This window comes from Mus caroli, unplaced genomic scaffold (genome assembly GCF_978045245.1).
Source record: "Mus caroli unplaced genomic scaffold, Mus_caroli_1 scaffold_13, whole genome shotgun sequence".
Classification (NCBI taxonomy): domain Eukaryota; kingdom Metazoa; phylum Chordata; class Mammalia; order Rodentia; family Muridae; genus Mus; species Mus caroli.
In genome coordinates, this window is record NW_028227268.1 from 71,054,793 (window position 1) to 71,070,615 (window position 15,823).

The 15,823-nt window shown below is 42.3% G+C and overlaps 1 protein-coding gene across 18 annotated transcripts in view; it reads right to left on the minus strand.

The window, feature by feature from the left end:
* The window catches only part of Cdkl3 (cyclin dependent kinase like 3), an 83,088-nt gene that overhangs the window by 46,751 nt on the left and 20,514 nt on the right, over positions 1-15,823 (minus strand). For 5 of the 18 annotated variants that reach the window (XM_021178012.3, XM_021178013.3, XM_021178011.2 and 2 more), the window contains 7 exons: positions 14,739-14,827; positions 13,734-13,893; positions 13,311-13,639; positions 10,624-10,717; positions 8,524-8,686; positions 7,408-7,505; positions 5,027-5,100 (listed from right to left, as the gene is read on the minus strand). In XM_021178012.3, coding sequence (XP_021033671.1) covers positions 5,027-5,100; positions 7,408-7,505; positions 8,524-8,686; positions 10,624-10,717; positions 13,311-13,639; positions 13,734-13,893; positions 14,739-14,827 — 1,007 coding nt within the window. Of the gene's footprint in view, positions 1-355; positions 416-1,576; positions 3,457-5,026; positions 5,101-7,407; positions 7,506-8,523; positions 8,687-10,623; positions 10,718-13,310; positions 13,640-13,733; positions 13,894-14,738; positions 14,828-15,823 lie in introns of those variants that run through there. The other 13 variants (XR_015045070.1, XR_015045071.1, XR_015045069.1 and 10 more) reach the window with 8 other exon arrangements.

Sequence of the window (15,823 nt, forward strand, 5' to 3'; positions counted from 1 at the left end):
ACAGCAAGAACTCTTAGCCACTGAGCCATCTTCTGGCCCCCATATGCTTTTTGGGGGTGATAGGTGGGTTTTCTCTTCTTTTTTTTCTTTTGTTTTATAGGTCCTCCTGTGTGCCACATGGCTGGTTTATACAGTGCAAGAGACTGAACCCAGGGTTTCACGCATGCTAGGCAAACACTCGACCAACTATGCTACATTCCTGACCCTGAATCAAAACTTTTCTAAGACTCCAAAAACCATATAGGCTATTGCCAGTGCTCTTGGTTGCACACTAGAACTTAATGGTGAGCCCCCCACTGTTAAAGACACCACATACTTTTGTCCCAGGTCATGGAGAAATCAAGTTGGTACTTACCAAGAACGTTTCTTCCCGGCTGGCTAGTTAGCACTGTCCTGGAAGGTGCCGTGCTGACTGCTGAGGGGGGGAAAAGACATCAGCAGGCTAACCTAGCTATAGACCTATGCACTACAATGATGACTGGCACAGCCAGAATGTTGTAGGGATAAATGATAACTGCTGTGCAATTGCATTTAAGGTTTGCAAAGACAAAGTGCATACCTGGTACTGTAAATCTAGCTAAGAACCCATGACTTGGGAGTTCACAGACCCCAGAGTCGAACCTTATTATTCTACTAAGTGCACACAGTATCAACCTGCCCTCTAAATTCATTCCTCTATACCCATAGATTAGTGTGGTTCTCAGAACTCATTAGAGACGTTTCTTTATGCCATGGATGGTGGCTAATCCAGAAACTCACAACTGGTCAAAATGCAGTGAATTTAAGTGTCAGTGGAGTATTTGCTCACCTACGAATAGGACATCTGTACCATCCAGCCTCCCACGAGACTCAGAGAACATCATGGGAGAAGGGGCAGAAAGACTGGAGGAGCAGAAGTCAGGGAGGACCGGAGTGAGACCATGTATTCTAGATAGGCCAGAATCAGTGCACTCCCATCAGCTGTGGCTGCTTGCACAGGATCCAGCCAGTTACTCTAGCATGAGGGTGAAGGGCCCATGAGTCCTCAATCCTAACTGGGTAGCTTTGGACACCTGAGGCTTCTGGAGAAAAGGAGTCAGGTTTCTTTAAGGATGTGGCCCCTGGTGGATGGCTCACACTCTAGTGAATGCTCTTATCCCCAGGAGAATATAGGCAGCACAAATTGAACTTGATAGGTTATTAAAAATAAAAAATGCATAATAGATTACATGAAATTGTGGGTAGAGTAGGAAAATGGGGTGAATCTTGAAAGAGTGAATAGGATCAAAACACAGTCTGTGATTCTCAGGAAATTAATAAAAGTAGTATATGAAAAGACTTTCCTATGTTAAAAACACAGCGCAGTATTATACTAAATAAATTGTGGTTTCTTGCTAGATGTGGTGGCACATGCCTTTAATCCAAACACTCAGGAGACAGAGGCAGGCAGATGTCCAGCCTTGTCTACAGAGCGAGTTCTAGGACAGGCAGGGTGATACAGAGGAACCCTGTCTTAAAAAATAAACAAAATTTTGTTTTGTTTTCTTTTTCATGTTTATTTAGTAACTAGAAAACTGGACAGAAGCCGGTAAAACATCAAGTAAGACAATTTTTTATAGTTTTTATAGAGTGAAAAACAATCTAGAACTTTGGTAGTACTTTGGTTTAAATATATCCTTCAAAGGTTCATGTGTGGAGATACCTATACTTTGAGCAATCAGGAGACTGATGCCGGAGGATTGTTCCAAGACTGAGGCTAGCCTAGACTAAATAGAGAGTACTAGGTCAGCTGAGATTATATATCATAAGAAAGTCTTAAAACAAAACAACAAAAGGCTTGTATCTTAGCTCAGTGGCAGAGAGCTTGCCTTGCATATGTGCATTCTGAATTCATTTCTCAGCATCCCCAGATTAAAAAGAAGTTAATAAGCTGGTGAAGTTTGGTCCTGGTCCTACTTCCTATTCCCATGCTACCAAAAACAAGACTCAGATTCAAAATATATTTACAAATACTTTGGCCATATAGCTAGGCTCTTCTCTGGCTAGAATCATAACGAGAATTCATTTATTTTACTCTACATTCTGCCACATGGCTGGTTACCTGTGCTCAGGTCCCATGCCTCTGTCTCCTCATATCTTTCCCGGCCAGATCTCCACTGAGCCTGGCTCTATCCCAGAATTCTTTTTGCCTCCCAGATGTCTCACCTCCTATTTCCTGCCTAAGCAATAAGCCATAGGCTTTCAGTTGACAGGTGATGCACCCATACAATATACAACATATTTTCTCTACAAAAAACTTAATCTGGGGCTGGAGAGATGGCTCAGGAGTTAAGAGCACTGACTGCTCTTCTAAAGGTCCTGAGTTTAATTCCCAGTAACCACAACCACATGGCAGCTCACAACCACCTGTAATGGGATCCCTGATGCCCTCTTCTGGTGTCTGAAGGCAGCAACAGTGTACTAACATATATAAAATAAATAAATCTTTTTTTAAAGCTTAATCTTCAAACTAATATGTCAATGGCATTAGGCTGGTGGGGCCTTCAGGAGGTAATTCATAATGACAAGGCCATGAAATGGCACCTCCATGATGTATTAATGGCTTTTACTGCCACCCCACATGGTGCCCTCCACCCCTTGTCAACTGTAGCAAAGCCCTCCCAGGTGCTAAACAGATTCCAGCCTGTGCCAGTGGACTTCCTAGCTTCCAGAACCATGAGCCAAATAATCTTTTTTTTTTATGTTAACTAACTACCCAGTCTATATTATTTAGCAACAGAAAACAGCCCAGGATAGAAAGTAAACCTTTCCCAGGTTGTGCATCGCTTCTTCAGGAAATTCTTCTGGCTACATGGAAGGAACTATTAGACTAGGGGAGTCAGTGAATGCAGGAAATAGTTTCATCTCAAGGAGTTTAACCTAGGAACTTCATATCACTGTAAGATGTTATGTAAGTACTATAAATGCTTCACTGGGGACAATAGAATGTCTTTCATCATGTGATGGCAACGAGTGGTTACTAAGACAACAGATAAGAAGGTTCATCGAGCATCCACTTGAAGAGGCCAGTGCTTCCCAGGAGACCCCTGGCTTATGAGGTTTGACTCTCAGCGGTCTGAGAGCAGTGTGAGCAGGGCACATCATGTGACTACCCACTCAGTAATCATGGCAAGGAAGGAAGCAGACAGAGGAGGTGACTTTATAATTTCAAATCACAGCATCAAAATAACAGTTTTTGGAAGATAGAGAAAAATTGTGAAAATTTTGCTAGCAAAGCCAAAAAAATAGATGATGTTGATGCAGATGGGATGGGTGGCTATCTTAGCAGCAACCTATGTAGATTCTGGTGTATATAAAATAAAAAGGAAGGAATTGTCAAGCTTGTATTTTTAAGATTACTTAAAAGACAAAGCACTATCGGGAAAAACAAAATCTGTTCCTCTTCAAATTCTTCCCCTCACAATCGCCATCTCCACCCTAAAATTAAAAACCAAGCCGGTAAGAACCAGGGATAAGAATGTAAGCATCTGCTGTCAAAGCCATGGCTGTACTAACTTTACACTATAGCTGATCTACTGAATGGCGCACTGCTCAGCTTAAGCCCCACCCTTTAAACCACACTATACACGACAAGACCCAGTGTCTGGCCAGCATGTTAGACGTGGAACCCAGCACCTGCTCATGCTTATCTTCTTTGTTTTCAGAATCTTTGGGCACCTAGACATTGGGACACTGTGTTACATATTTACACTGGAATTCTGTATTATGTCTTTGCATTGTGACTACATTATATATCTATATTGGGACTCTTTATTACATTGGTATTCTGTATTATATATTTACATTGGGACTCTGTTACATATTTACATTGAGACTCTGTGTATTATATATTTACATTGGGACTCTCAGTGTTACTATGTTATTTTTTTAGTTTATTTTATAAACTAAAAATATATACTCATATACACTGTAAAAAATACAGTGTATATGAGTACACTGTAGCTGTCTTCAGACACACCAGAAGAGGACATCAGATCCCATTACAGATGGTTGTGAGCCACCATTTGGCTGCTGGGAATTGAACTCAGGACCCCTAGAAGAATAGTCAGTCCTCTTAACCACTGAGCCATCCCTTCAGCCCCCTCTGTGCCGGATACTTACATCAGGATGTTACGTACTACATATCTTCATTGGAACTCTCTGGATTACAGATTCACCTTGGGAATCTGTGTTATACATTTAAATTTGGACTCTCTATATTTCACACTTAAATTAGGATGCTCTTTATTACATATTTACATTGGGAGTCCCTGTATTACATATTTACACTGGAACTCTCATAAAGAAAGTTACATATTTTGTAACTTTCCCTTCTATAATTATAAAGCTCTAAACCAAACCCAGGAACAAAGACTGATCAACATGCTAGAAATAACAGATGATTAAAGTTGCATGACCTGATGTGAAATATAGGGGTTTTTTTGTTTTTGGTTTTTTGTTTTTTCGAGACAGGGTTTCTCTGTGTAGCCCTGGCTGTCCTGGCACTCACTTTGTAGACCAAGCTGGCCTCGAACTCAGAAATCCACCTGCCTCTGCCTCCCAAGTGCTGGGATTAAAGGTGTGTGCCACCACCACCCGGCTGAAATATAGTTCTATTAACGGGAATTTGTGAACTTAAAGTTCAAATTAAGAAAACAAGAGCAGTATTATAAATTTAAAAGCAAAACTAGGAGACTACACCCAGCTACCTAGGCTTCGCTGCTGGCCAGCATTTCTGTGCATGTAACACTGGCAAAAAGAAAGAGTTGTTTTAACCACACACGATTCTGGGATCCCCTGAATTTCCATCTGCCACATTTTCTAGCCTACAGCAAACAGGTTCCCTTTTCTTTAGCTGAAGCATTTCTTATGTTCTAAAAACAAACAGGAAGTGGTGAGTCACTGCTAAGGGATGAGAGGAAATACCTGTATTTTACTGCAGGGGTTGCTTCATAAAGGCACCGGGAGACTGGTGACAGTGGACTCCTTATCAAAAAAAGCTACTTACCTGAGGCCTCCTCTTCCTGTAGGCTCTTTCCTCTCTTGATCAGGCCACTCATTCACAGTCACACAGGGTTCTGTCTGGTCAAAGAGTCCCTTCAGTGTGTACCTTCATATGTCAATGTATTGCTAACAAAGACCCCAAAGAGTTGGATACACATCTAGGAAGTGCCTGGATTTGATGAAGTAATTTAAAAACCAAGCAATGGAAGAGCTAAGATGAGAACAAATAAGTTGCTATTCCCTGTCTTCTGATTTTTGTTTGTCTTGGGGTGCTGGAGACCATACTAGGCAAGCACTAGGTGCTACACTCCTAGCTCCTACCCCATGTTTTGAAAAGTATGTTATATTTTCTCAAACTAAAAATAAACTACAGACTGAAAATTTAGAAGACTAGATTTTGAGATAGGGTTTCACTCTGAAGCTCTGGCTGGCCTGGGATTCACTATGTCGACCAGACTGTTCTTGAACTCACAGTGACTCACCTGCCTCTGCCCCTCCAGTGTGGGTGTTAAAAGCATGTGAAACTATACATGGCTAAGGAAATTTTGACATAGATTTATTTTGTGTGTGCATGATGTTCATGTAAAGGTCAGGGCCAACTTGTGAGGCCTGGTTCATTCTTTCTGCTATGTGCTTTCTAGAGCTAGACCTCGGGTCTTCCAACCTGGCAGCATCCTTATGCACTGAATCATCTCACCAGCTCAGGCATTTTCTTAATTTTGATGTTAACTCACCAAGATGTGTTCAGACTACTGTTGTCTCAGTCTCAGCTATGTACTAGAGCTACTGAATGGAGTACAGATAAGCTCTGAGCAACACTGACAGCTCCTGGTTGCTTCTAATAACTACAATTGGTTTCTGTTACTCTTTTCAAGGCTACCTTTTCAGGAATTCCACATCACATAAACATCTGAGAGAACTGCTTTGATTCATTTTTTCCCTGTGGTTCGGGTTTCTGGGCCTCTCATGGAATAGCAGGATAAACACAGTGGCACATCGCAGCTCTCTGCAAACCCAAGACCCCTATCTCACCCAATGAGCCAACAGATTTGCAAATGGTATGCTATGCAGATTTCCCAGACATGAGTATATCTCTTAAATGCACAAGCTTAAAGAATCTTGTGACTTATAATGAACTAAAAGGCATTCCTTAATGGCTTTCCTGGTCAATAACAGCTCTGGTTTTGCAAAGTAGATTGCGACATACACAAGTAGTCCTGGGACTGCCAAAACAAGACTATAGCTCTAAATGTCACAATGGAAATGCCTTATAGGTTTTCAGAAAAATCTATACATACACACACATATACATACATACATACATACATATGTGTGTGTGTGCGTGTGCTTTTGTTTTCTCTGAGACAGTCTCGTAGCCCAGGATGATCTCAAAGTCATGAAGATGACCTTTAACTTTTAATTCTTCTGCCTCTACTTCCCAAGTGCTGGGATTAGAGATCTGTACACCTGATTTACTGGAGCGAAGGCCTGTGTGTGCTGAATCAGCACATTACCAACTGAGTTACACAACCTTCCACCGTTCCATATTTTTAACTTACTCAATTTTCTTTAATAAAGCAGGAATAACTTTATCATGAATTAAAATACTCATTTGTAGAAGGGAATAATAAAATTTATAAACTATGCACACAGATGACCTCAGTAGGAAATCTGAGGCCACATGCATGCTGGGACTCAGTGAGTGTTGGTTTAGTCTCTTTCCCTTAAGAGAATGCATAAAATGAATGTTGATGACAGCAAGATTTCTGAATAAAATCCAAGGACTGATGTGGTGAGCGGGGTTGGAGCTGGCAGCAGACATTTTTGAAAACAGGCCAACAGTTAGGGAACAGTGACAGACAGTAATCTGGAAGAACACGGAAGGGAAAAGCCAGAGGCAAACACAGTGAGTGGTGCTATGCCCAGGGCAGTCAGCTACTACGTGTCCCATGGCATGGGTCACCTGAGCAACACTGGAAGGTGAACACACCACAGCTGCTCTTTGTCCTGGATGCTGTGTGTTCTAATCACTGAAAATTCAAAGGAGGGATAGTGTTTACTAGTACACAAACTAACGTTTGGAATCTTTCAATACTAGGTTATAAGAACACAAATAACTGGATACAGTGTTATATGCCTTTAATCCCATCACTGGGGAGGCAGAGGCAGGCATATCTCTGTGAGTTCCAGACCAGCCAGAGGTACATAGTGAGACTTGTATCAAAAGCCAAAAATATACATAAATAAAAATAAGATAAAACAGACCTGTTCCTAAAGTTTAAAGATTATAAAAGTTTTCATTTTTAAAAACTTTCTGCTAGTAACTAAATTTAAACAATCAGTAAAAGACAAAACAACATTCTATAAAGAATATAAAGTGTTTACCTCTTGTTTTTCTTGATTTGGGTCCATACTAAGTAAAGTTGGTATTTTAGATGAATCTGTTTTCTTTGATTCTCTCTTCAGCACTTTTATCTGTTTAACTTTTGGGGGAAAAAAAAACCATGTAATTGTTGGCCCCTCCTTGAAACTATATTTTCCTCTCCAGGACTTCAGGTAGGTACCCAGTAGCCCCTAAGCCCACTTTTGAACTCAAGCCTCCAAGGGACTGAGTAACTGTGAGCTGTAGATACAGTATGATTTTATTTTGTGATCTCACAAGAGCTTGTCTCTATTTTCACTGAGGGACTCTCAAGTTGCACATTCTACATTTTACATCTTGCTATTGTATCACATTTTTATAAGGTGTCTGTTTTCCAAGGAAAGGAAAAAACTTTTGCTCACAACAATAAATTTTATTTTTAAGTATCTGATTAATTTTATTTCAATATCTTTATTATTTATTTGTTTAATGGTGTGGGGCCAGTCCTCTCCTTCTACAATGTAAATCCCATGATCAAACTCAGGCCATCAAGGCATCAAGTGCCTTTACCTGCTAAGCCATCTCACTAGCCCTTAAGATATAATAAAGTTATGATAAATTCTACATTTAGAAAAAAAATCTATGAAATCCTTGCATGCCCAAATCATCTATAACACTTCCGGGAACTGAGCAGGAAAAGCGCTTTCCCCACATTATGTATGGAACGTTATGTAAGTTTGTCTTCCTCAAATTCTGCCCCAACATCTCAACATTAAGCTAACAGAACATTTACCCTTTCTGGTTGTCTTTACCTTTCTTTAAAATTATCATTAGTAAGTCTGACCCTTGCTGGGCACAGTAGACCTTTAGTCCCAGCACTCTCTCTGAAGGAAGAAACAGGCAGATATCTGAGAGTGCAGGCCAGCCTGGTTTATATAGTGAGCTCCAGGACAGCCAGAAAACACACAGACCCTGCCTAAACAAAACAAAACAAAACAAAACAAAACAAAACAAAACAAAACAAAACAAGTCTGACTCTTTATTTCGCCTACTTTTTCAAAGCAACTGGTTACTTCTACAAAGATCTCAGGTAAGTGTTCTTACAAACAGCCCCACCCCTTAGCGAGCCATCTACATACCTTCCATCCCTTTCATCTCCTTCGCCTGTACTGTGAATGGCAGTTCAGGGAAATGGAATTCTTTCCTGTCACATTTGGGAAAATTCAGCTTTCTTTTGTTCCCACTCGATATTTGGTCATTCTGACCTGTTCGCTCATTAAATGCACCTTTCTCTGTTTGGACCTAGACAGACAAGTACCAGTTAGTAAGAACCGTGGGTGACCAAATGTAGATAGAGTCTTAAGCCTACAGGTGCCGGCTATTTGGATGATGCAAAACAGTTCTGAAGATTATTTTAATAATCAAAAAGCAGAACAGAATGAGGTATGGTGGACATGCCTGAAGTTCCAGCACTTGGGAGTTAGTCAGAAAGATCTTGAGTTCAAGGCCAGCCTAGGATAGATCGCAAGACCCTAAGAAAACAAAAGTAAAACAAACACACAAGTCAGCAGGCTAGAGCAATAACTAACACAGAAGCAGCCAGCCTTCCAGGGACATTTTCCAAGTGAGGTTTTTAGTCCATTTACTGTTCTTGATTTAGAAAACCACAATCTTGACTTTGTTGTTGTTAAAGATAGGGTTTCTCTATGTAACTACCCTGACTGTTCCTAGAACTCACTTCTGTGGGCCAAGCTGACCTCAACCTAACAGAGGTCTTCCTGCCTCTGCCTCTGCCTCCTGCATGCTGGGATTAAATGTGTGCACCACCCCTACCCGGATGTTTCAACTTTGTGTTACTATAAATAATGCTGTGCCTTGAATGCTATAAACTGATTACACTATGTAAAGAAATGACAGGCGACAAAGAGAAAGATATGGCTAGTACTTCCAGAGCGAGAAAACCCCATCTACTAACTATCTAGAAACTCTATCTAAATCCAGGAAAATATTTTTGAAAGCGAAAAGCACGCCTTGTGATTTGTAAAGATGGAAGCCATACCTTAGGAAACAATTTAAGATAAAGAATAAGATGATACAGATACAGCTCAGTGGTTAAGAGCAGTTATTGCTCTTGCAAAGGACCAAGGTTCAATTCTCAGCACCCACATGGTGGCTCACAGCCATGCACAACTCTTAGTTCCAGGGGAACCAATGCCCTCTTCTGGTCTACATGATCACCAGTAGGTAATCACATATAATATAAAATACATCTAAAAGAAAAATGCTCGCTTGGTCCCTGCAAAATCTTGGACTAGTTCCAAAACAGGTAAGAAAGAAGGGGAAAAAAGGGAGAAAGGATAGGAGGGAGAGAATGGTTTTCAAAGATTTATTTTGCATACATTGGTGTTTTGCCTGCATGTATGTCTGTGTGAGTTCCAGATCCTCTGGAACTGGGGTTACAGACAGATGTGAGCTGCCATGTGGGTGCTGGGAATTGAACTCAGGTCCTCTGGAAGAGCTGCCCGCACTCTTAACTGCTGAGCCATCCCTCCAGCCCTGAGAGGGATTTTTTTAATGTGAGAACTTACAGAAAAAAAAGGTAGATAATGTTTAAAGAGGCCATATTTTATTAACGTATTCATTGCATGTTTGTGTGTTCATGCTCTAACATGTGTACATGTGTGTGAGGATGTGTATGCACAAGCTTATGGAAGTCAGAGGTTACAGTGGATGTCTTTCTGGATAGCTCTGACCTTATTTTTGAAGACAAGGTTTCTCATTCTACCAGGAGCTCATTGATTTGGCTGGACTGGATCCTCCTCTCTGACTCCTCAGCATTGGGCTCACAGGCATGGACTACAGGACCCTCCTCTCTGACTCCTCAGCATTGGGCTCACAGGCATGGACTACAGGATCCTCCTCTCTGACTCCTCAGCATTGGGCTCACAGGCATGGACTACAGGACCCTCCTCTCTGACTCCTCAGCATTGGGCTCACAGGCATGGACTACAGGACCCTCCTCTCTGACTCCCCAGTGTTGGGCTCACAGGCATGGACTACAGGACCCTCCTCTCTGACTCCCCAGTGTTGGGCTCACAGGCATGGACTGCCGTGCCCAGATTTTCACAAGGTGCTGTGGATCCAGATTCCGAGCCTTGTGCTTGCTCGCCTAGCACTTTACACACCGAGACATTTCCCCAGCCCAAAGTTCGTATTTTAATACTAGCATCTTGTCTTACTTGTGTGGGACCTGTGTCCTCTTGTCTGCTATTAGACAAAGTCTGTCCAATAGTTTGTGAAGAAGTGCGTCTCTTTTTTGTTCTTTCCGTTAACCTATTAATTAAAAATAAATGAGAAGTGATTAGAACCTCCCAGAACTGTCCTTCTGTTAGTGTTAAGAACAAGTAAGTTATATACAGTGGGCCAGGCTATAAACATCAATAACACTGGCACTCAAGTGGCTGGCTGAGGATTTTTTTTTTTTTTTTGAAACAGGGTTTCTCTGTGTAGCCCTAGCTGTCCTGGAGCTCACTCTGTAGACCAGGCTGGCCTCAAACTCAGAAATATGTCTGCCTCTGCCTCCCAAGTGCTGGGATTAAAGGTGTGCACTACCACCGCCCGGCGGATTTTTAATTTAAGGACAGCATGAGCAACATAACCAGACCCTGGCTTATGACGAAGGAAAGGATTTATACCATGATACTATTAGAACACTGAGTCTCAGAAAACACTTTTGAGTCCAGAGTTCTGAAAACTCTAGGCTAGGACAAGCACTGCGTGGCTAACTGCTGATGAAGATGTCAGGAAATGACTCTTGGGGCCATTTGTTCCCTGTATCTATGCTAAACTTGGGTCATCTAACTTCTGGAGTTCTGCATTTTTAGACTTGTCTGAGACTGGCTTACAACCACAGCTTACTGGCAGTGCAACTCAGAGATCACCTCAGGAACACTTAGGTCACTGCAACCTATGGTCCAATATACCTTTGGACTTACAGACAAGTCCACTGGCTGATCCAGACAGACTGCTCATCCTCACAGCCCATAGCCTAAGTCAGTCTGCGGGCTCTGGTTGGGCCATTGTACCTTCTAGTGTAAGTCTGCAAAAAGACCTGATATCTTCACTGTCCCTCACCAGTCTCCAGCCCCAGCAACCTCACTATCAGTCTCTCAATCTGCAGCAGAGGCTCTAAACCTACAACTGGCCTGACACTGCTTTCCTACCAACAACCTGACAACTGAAAGGCTATTTGCTATGAAGGCCTTATTCTGGACTATTCTTTCTCCATTGAGAGAATCTGCTATGAGGCAGAAATAAAGCTATTTTTGCAGCACTGAGTGCTATGGTTAGATTTAGTTTGTTCTTCAATGGTCCAAATACTGGAATTTTGTTCCCAGTGTGCTGTGGTGAGAGGGATGGAGCCTGCAAGTGGTGAGGACTTTCAAAAAGGAGGTGACTAAATCTCAAGATGGATTGATGAGCTTTTCCTTAGGAGGCATCTTTGCACTTGAGGGATGCTCCATAAAAGAGGGTCTTGGGGCTGGAGAGATGGCTCAGCGGTTAAGAGCACTGACTGCTCTTCTGAAGGTCCTGGGTTCAAATCCCAGCAACCACATGGTGGCTCACAACCATCCATAAGTTACAGTGTACTTACATATACATAATAAATAAATCTTAAAAAAAAAAAAAGAATACAATTTCTCTAGGCCAGGCATGGTGGCGCACACCTTTAATCCCAGCACTTGGGAGGCAGAGGCAGGCGGATTTCTAAGTTCGAGGCCAGCCTGGTCTACAGAGTGAGTTCCAGGACACCCAGGGCTACACAGAGAAACCCTGTCTCGAAAAAACAAAAACAAAAACAAAAAAAAGAGGGTCTTTATAAAGGACCCTGGCACCTTCCCTGAAATCTTTCTCCTGTACTGGCACACACGTTATTCCTACATGCGGTCAGTTTCTTGCCTCCTCCTTTGCTATAATGTAACACAGCCAAGGAGCCCTTGCCAGAGCAGTGGCATGACGCTGCTGGATGCTCCAGTCACTATAACCATGAGCCAGACAATGCTATGAAGCATCCTATGTTCACAGAGTATCAGTTATTGGCATAGCAATACTAAGTAGACTAACACACCAAGGCACATGGATGCCAAAAACTTAAGTGAAATCATCCCTTTTCTCTTTAAATAGAAGATATTTTTCTTTAAAAAAGATATTCCAGGCTCAGGACCTGGGTTCAGTTCCTAGCACCCATATTGGGTGGCTCACGACAGCCTGTAAGTGCAGCTCCAGGGGATGCCCTCATGGCCTTCACAGACATTGAATGAATGTGGTGGTGCTCATACAAATACTTAGGGACACATACAGACATAAATTTTTTGTTGTTGTTGTTTTTTCGAGACAGGGTTTCTCTGTGTAGCCCTGGCTGTCCTGGAACTCACTTTGTATACCAGGCTGGCCTCAAACTCAGAAATCCACCTGCCTCTGCCTCCCGAGTGCTGGGATTAAAGGCGTGCGTCATCACGCCCGGCAAAATAATTATTTTTAAATCTATCCCAAAGATATCAGTGAGCAATTAAATATCTAAGTTGGTCATGATGACATACATCTGTAATCCCATCTCTGAGGGGGCTGAGGCTGGTAGACCATCTATATGAGGCCAGCTTGGGTTACAAAGCAAGTTCTAGGATAGTCTGGACTCTGGCAATTTGTCTCAAAAAAAACCACAAAGTTTAATACCTATATAGGTAAGAAAAAAACTTCTCATTTACCATTCCCAAGAACTCCTCAGTGAATGCCCTGCTACTACATGATTGCAACCTGAGAAGACCCTTTTCAGATTCGGCCTACACTGTCACTGTCCGAGTGGGTCTGCAATGCACCCTACAGGAGGCCAGCTTACTTAATCAAGCCTCCTCTCACTCTAGCTCACCGTGAATTGGGGTGGGAAAGGTTTGAACTGAGATTTGCAGCCAACAAATTACTGCTTGTCAGGTTGATAGGTGGCATTATCATACAACCCCCAGCGTGTGGGTCTTCTTTGACACTGTCAGAATTCTCACTGGGATTGACAGGGTTTGTCAGTTCCAAGACAGAAGGCTTCTTGTCCAGTGATGAGGGATGTGTGTCATCAGCTGTGCCCTGCTGGCGGTGGTCGCCTTCATACTCTGGCTTCTTCTGGTCTGGGACGTCTCCTTTCCCCCCTTTGGCCTTAATGACTCTGACTTTGAGCTCCTTGGCCCTTTTGTCTCTGTCCACTTCCTAGAAGAGGAGAGATATAGAGATTCTGCTGTCATTAGCGTCCTAAGCATGTGCAGCTACACAGGCTGAAACAAAAGGGCAAGGAGGAGCTCACCTTGCCATAAAGTGATGGATTTCCATAGTGCAGAGTGTTGGTAAAAACTGATTTCTTCTCATCTCTCACGGGTTCATTTTCTCTACAATTCTCTTTTGGCTTTATAAATGAATTAACCTTTGCTTCCTGTAATAATTTAGCTCTCAGCTCTGGTATGAATCTGATGAATCAAGCAATATTAAGCAATCATCTTTTCTATATGGTTTATTTTAATAGAAGCATTCAATCAAGCATTAAGATGCTATATAATAGTAACTGATGCCAAGAGAAGGCACTGTTTTTATTTGTTTGTCTGTTTGTTTGTTTGTTTGTGACAGGATCTCACTGTGTGGCCTAACTTGGTATCAAGCATTAAATCCCCTGCTTCATCTTCCTGAGTGCTAGGATGACAGGCCTCACCATATCCAGCCAAGATGGTGTAACTACCTTACAATAAGTGTGTGCAGGCAGCAGATCTTACAGACATTTTGCTGGGAAAATCTACCATATAAAACTTATAAAACAGACTTACATCAGATTCCCTTTGAGACGTGAATCTAATGAAATGTCACTTTGAGTTTTGCTACAGAAACTCTTCACGTCTTTAGACTGACACAGAGTTCGAGTCACAGCACTTGTGTTAGGGGGCTCACGGCGCCTCTAACTCCACCTCTGGGAGCTCTACTGTTGTTCTCATTTACACAGGCCTCCTTCCACACATGCACATGTGCGTACATAAAATAAACCCTTTAAAGGTAAATGACATCGACCCTTAAAAAGCTCTTTAATTAAACAGTCTGAGGTGAGACTGCAGCTGTAGCATGGGGTCGTAGTACACTGCCTCCATCCTGTAGCCCTGTGACGAAAGCTAGCTGCCTACCATGTACCTGGGCAGTACCTGACGCAGTAACCCCCTTAGGCTTCTGTTAAACTGAATAGTTGTGTTTTGTAACATTGCTCTCTCTAGGGATTTCCCTCCTAGTAAGTCCCCTAATATAAAATACTAGGAAGACCCCAAATGCTTACTTCTCAATAAATCCATCTCTAGTAAAGTAATCATGACGCAAAAGATCACTAGATGATGTCCTCTCAGCAGGATCAATTTGTAAACAGGCCTAAAAAAGAAAAAAGTCTAATAAAAGATGAGGTTTTTGGTTTTGCCCCTAAAATCAAGTCTTTAACATTTGACATAGGACAAGGTTATTACCCAGAGCTAACAGAGTCTGTAAACAAGCAGGTTTCTAACAGGAAATTCTGACCACTAAGTTATCTAGGAAATTTACTCTTGCACCTTTTATGTTTGTTTGTTTGTTTGTTTTTCGGAGACAGGGATTTTCCGTGTAGCCCTGGCTGACCTTCCCCACACTTTACAGCTCACATCACAGGCGTTGTTCCCTGAGATGTTAAACCATCTGTCTGACATCTTTCTGATGGTGAGTACTATTTGTCACTGGTGAGGAGGCCTGCCCCAGCACGTGTGTGGAATTTACAACGACAACACAGTGTAACTGGTTCTCTCTCTCCACCTTTATGTGGGCTTCTGGGAAGAAATTAACACTGCCGGGCTTGCAGCAAGCATTCAGACCTGTCGACCCATCTTGCTGGTTCCTGCCTAAAAATGTATGTAGAAGGACCAGAATGAAGATATGAACAGATGCTCCTGGTACCATCCAAATGCACAGCGTAAACTAACAATTCTACTGCTCCGATGCACAGCAGTGCTCACAGGGTTAGAAGGCTGTCCTTACAAAGAGTAAGACGGGAGGACTGCATGCCACGGTTTTTTGTTTGGTTGGTTTTGTTACCCCAACAGACATTCACAAAGTGAAATTGACTGTGTATGTTTGTGTGATGTATGTCTGAGCTCACATGTGCAGCTGAGCATACACGTGTGGAGACCAGAAGTTGATGTCAGAGTTTTTTCTCCACAACTTTCCATCTTAAGTTTTGAGATTATTTTTCACTGAACAAGGAGCTCAGCAATCCAGCCAGACTAGCTGGCAGGTAGCCGGGATCCTCCCCCTCCCCCTCCCCCTCCCCCTCCTCAACAGTAAGGTTAGGGTGCTCACCGCAGCCCCGGCTTTTTACTTAGGTTCTGAGAGATGGAATTC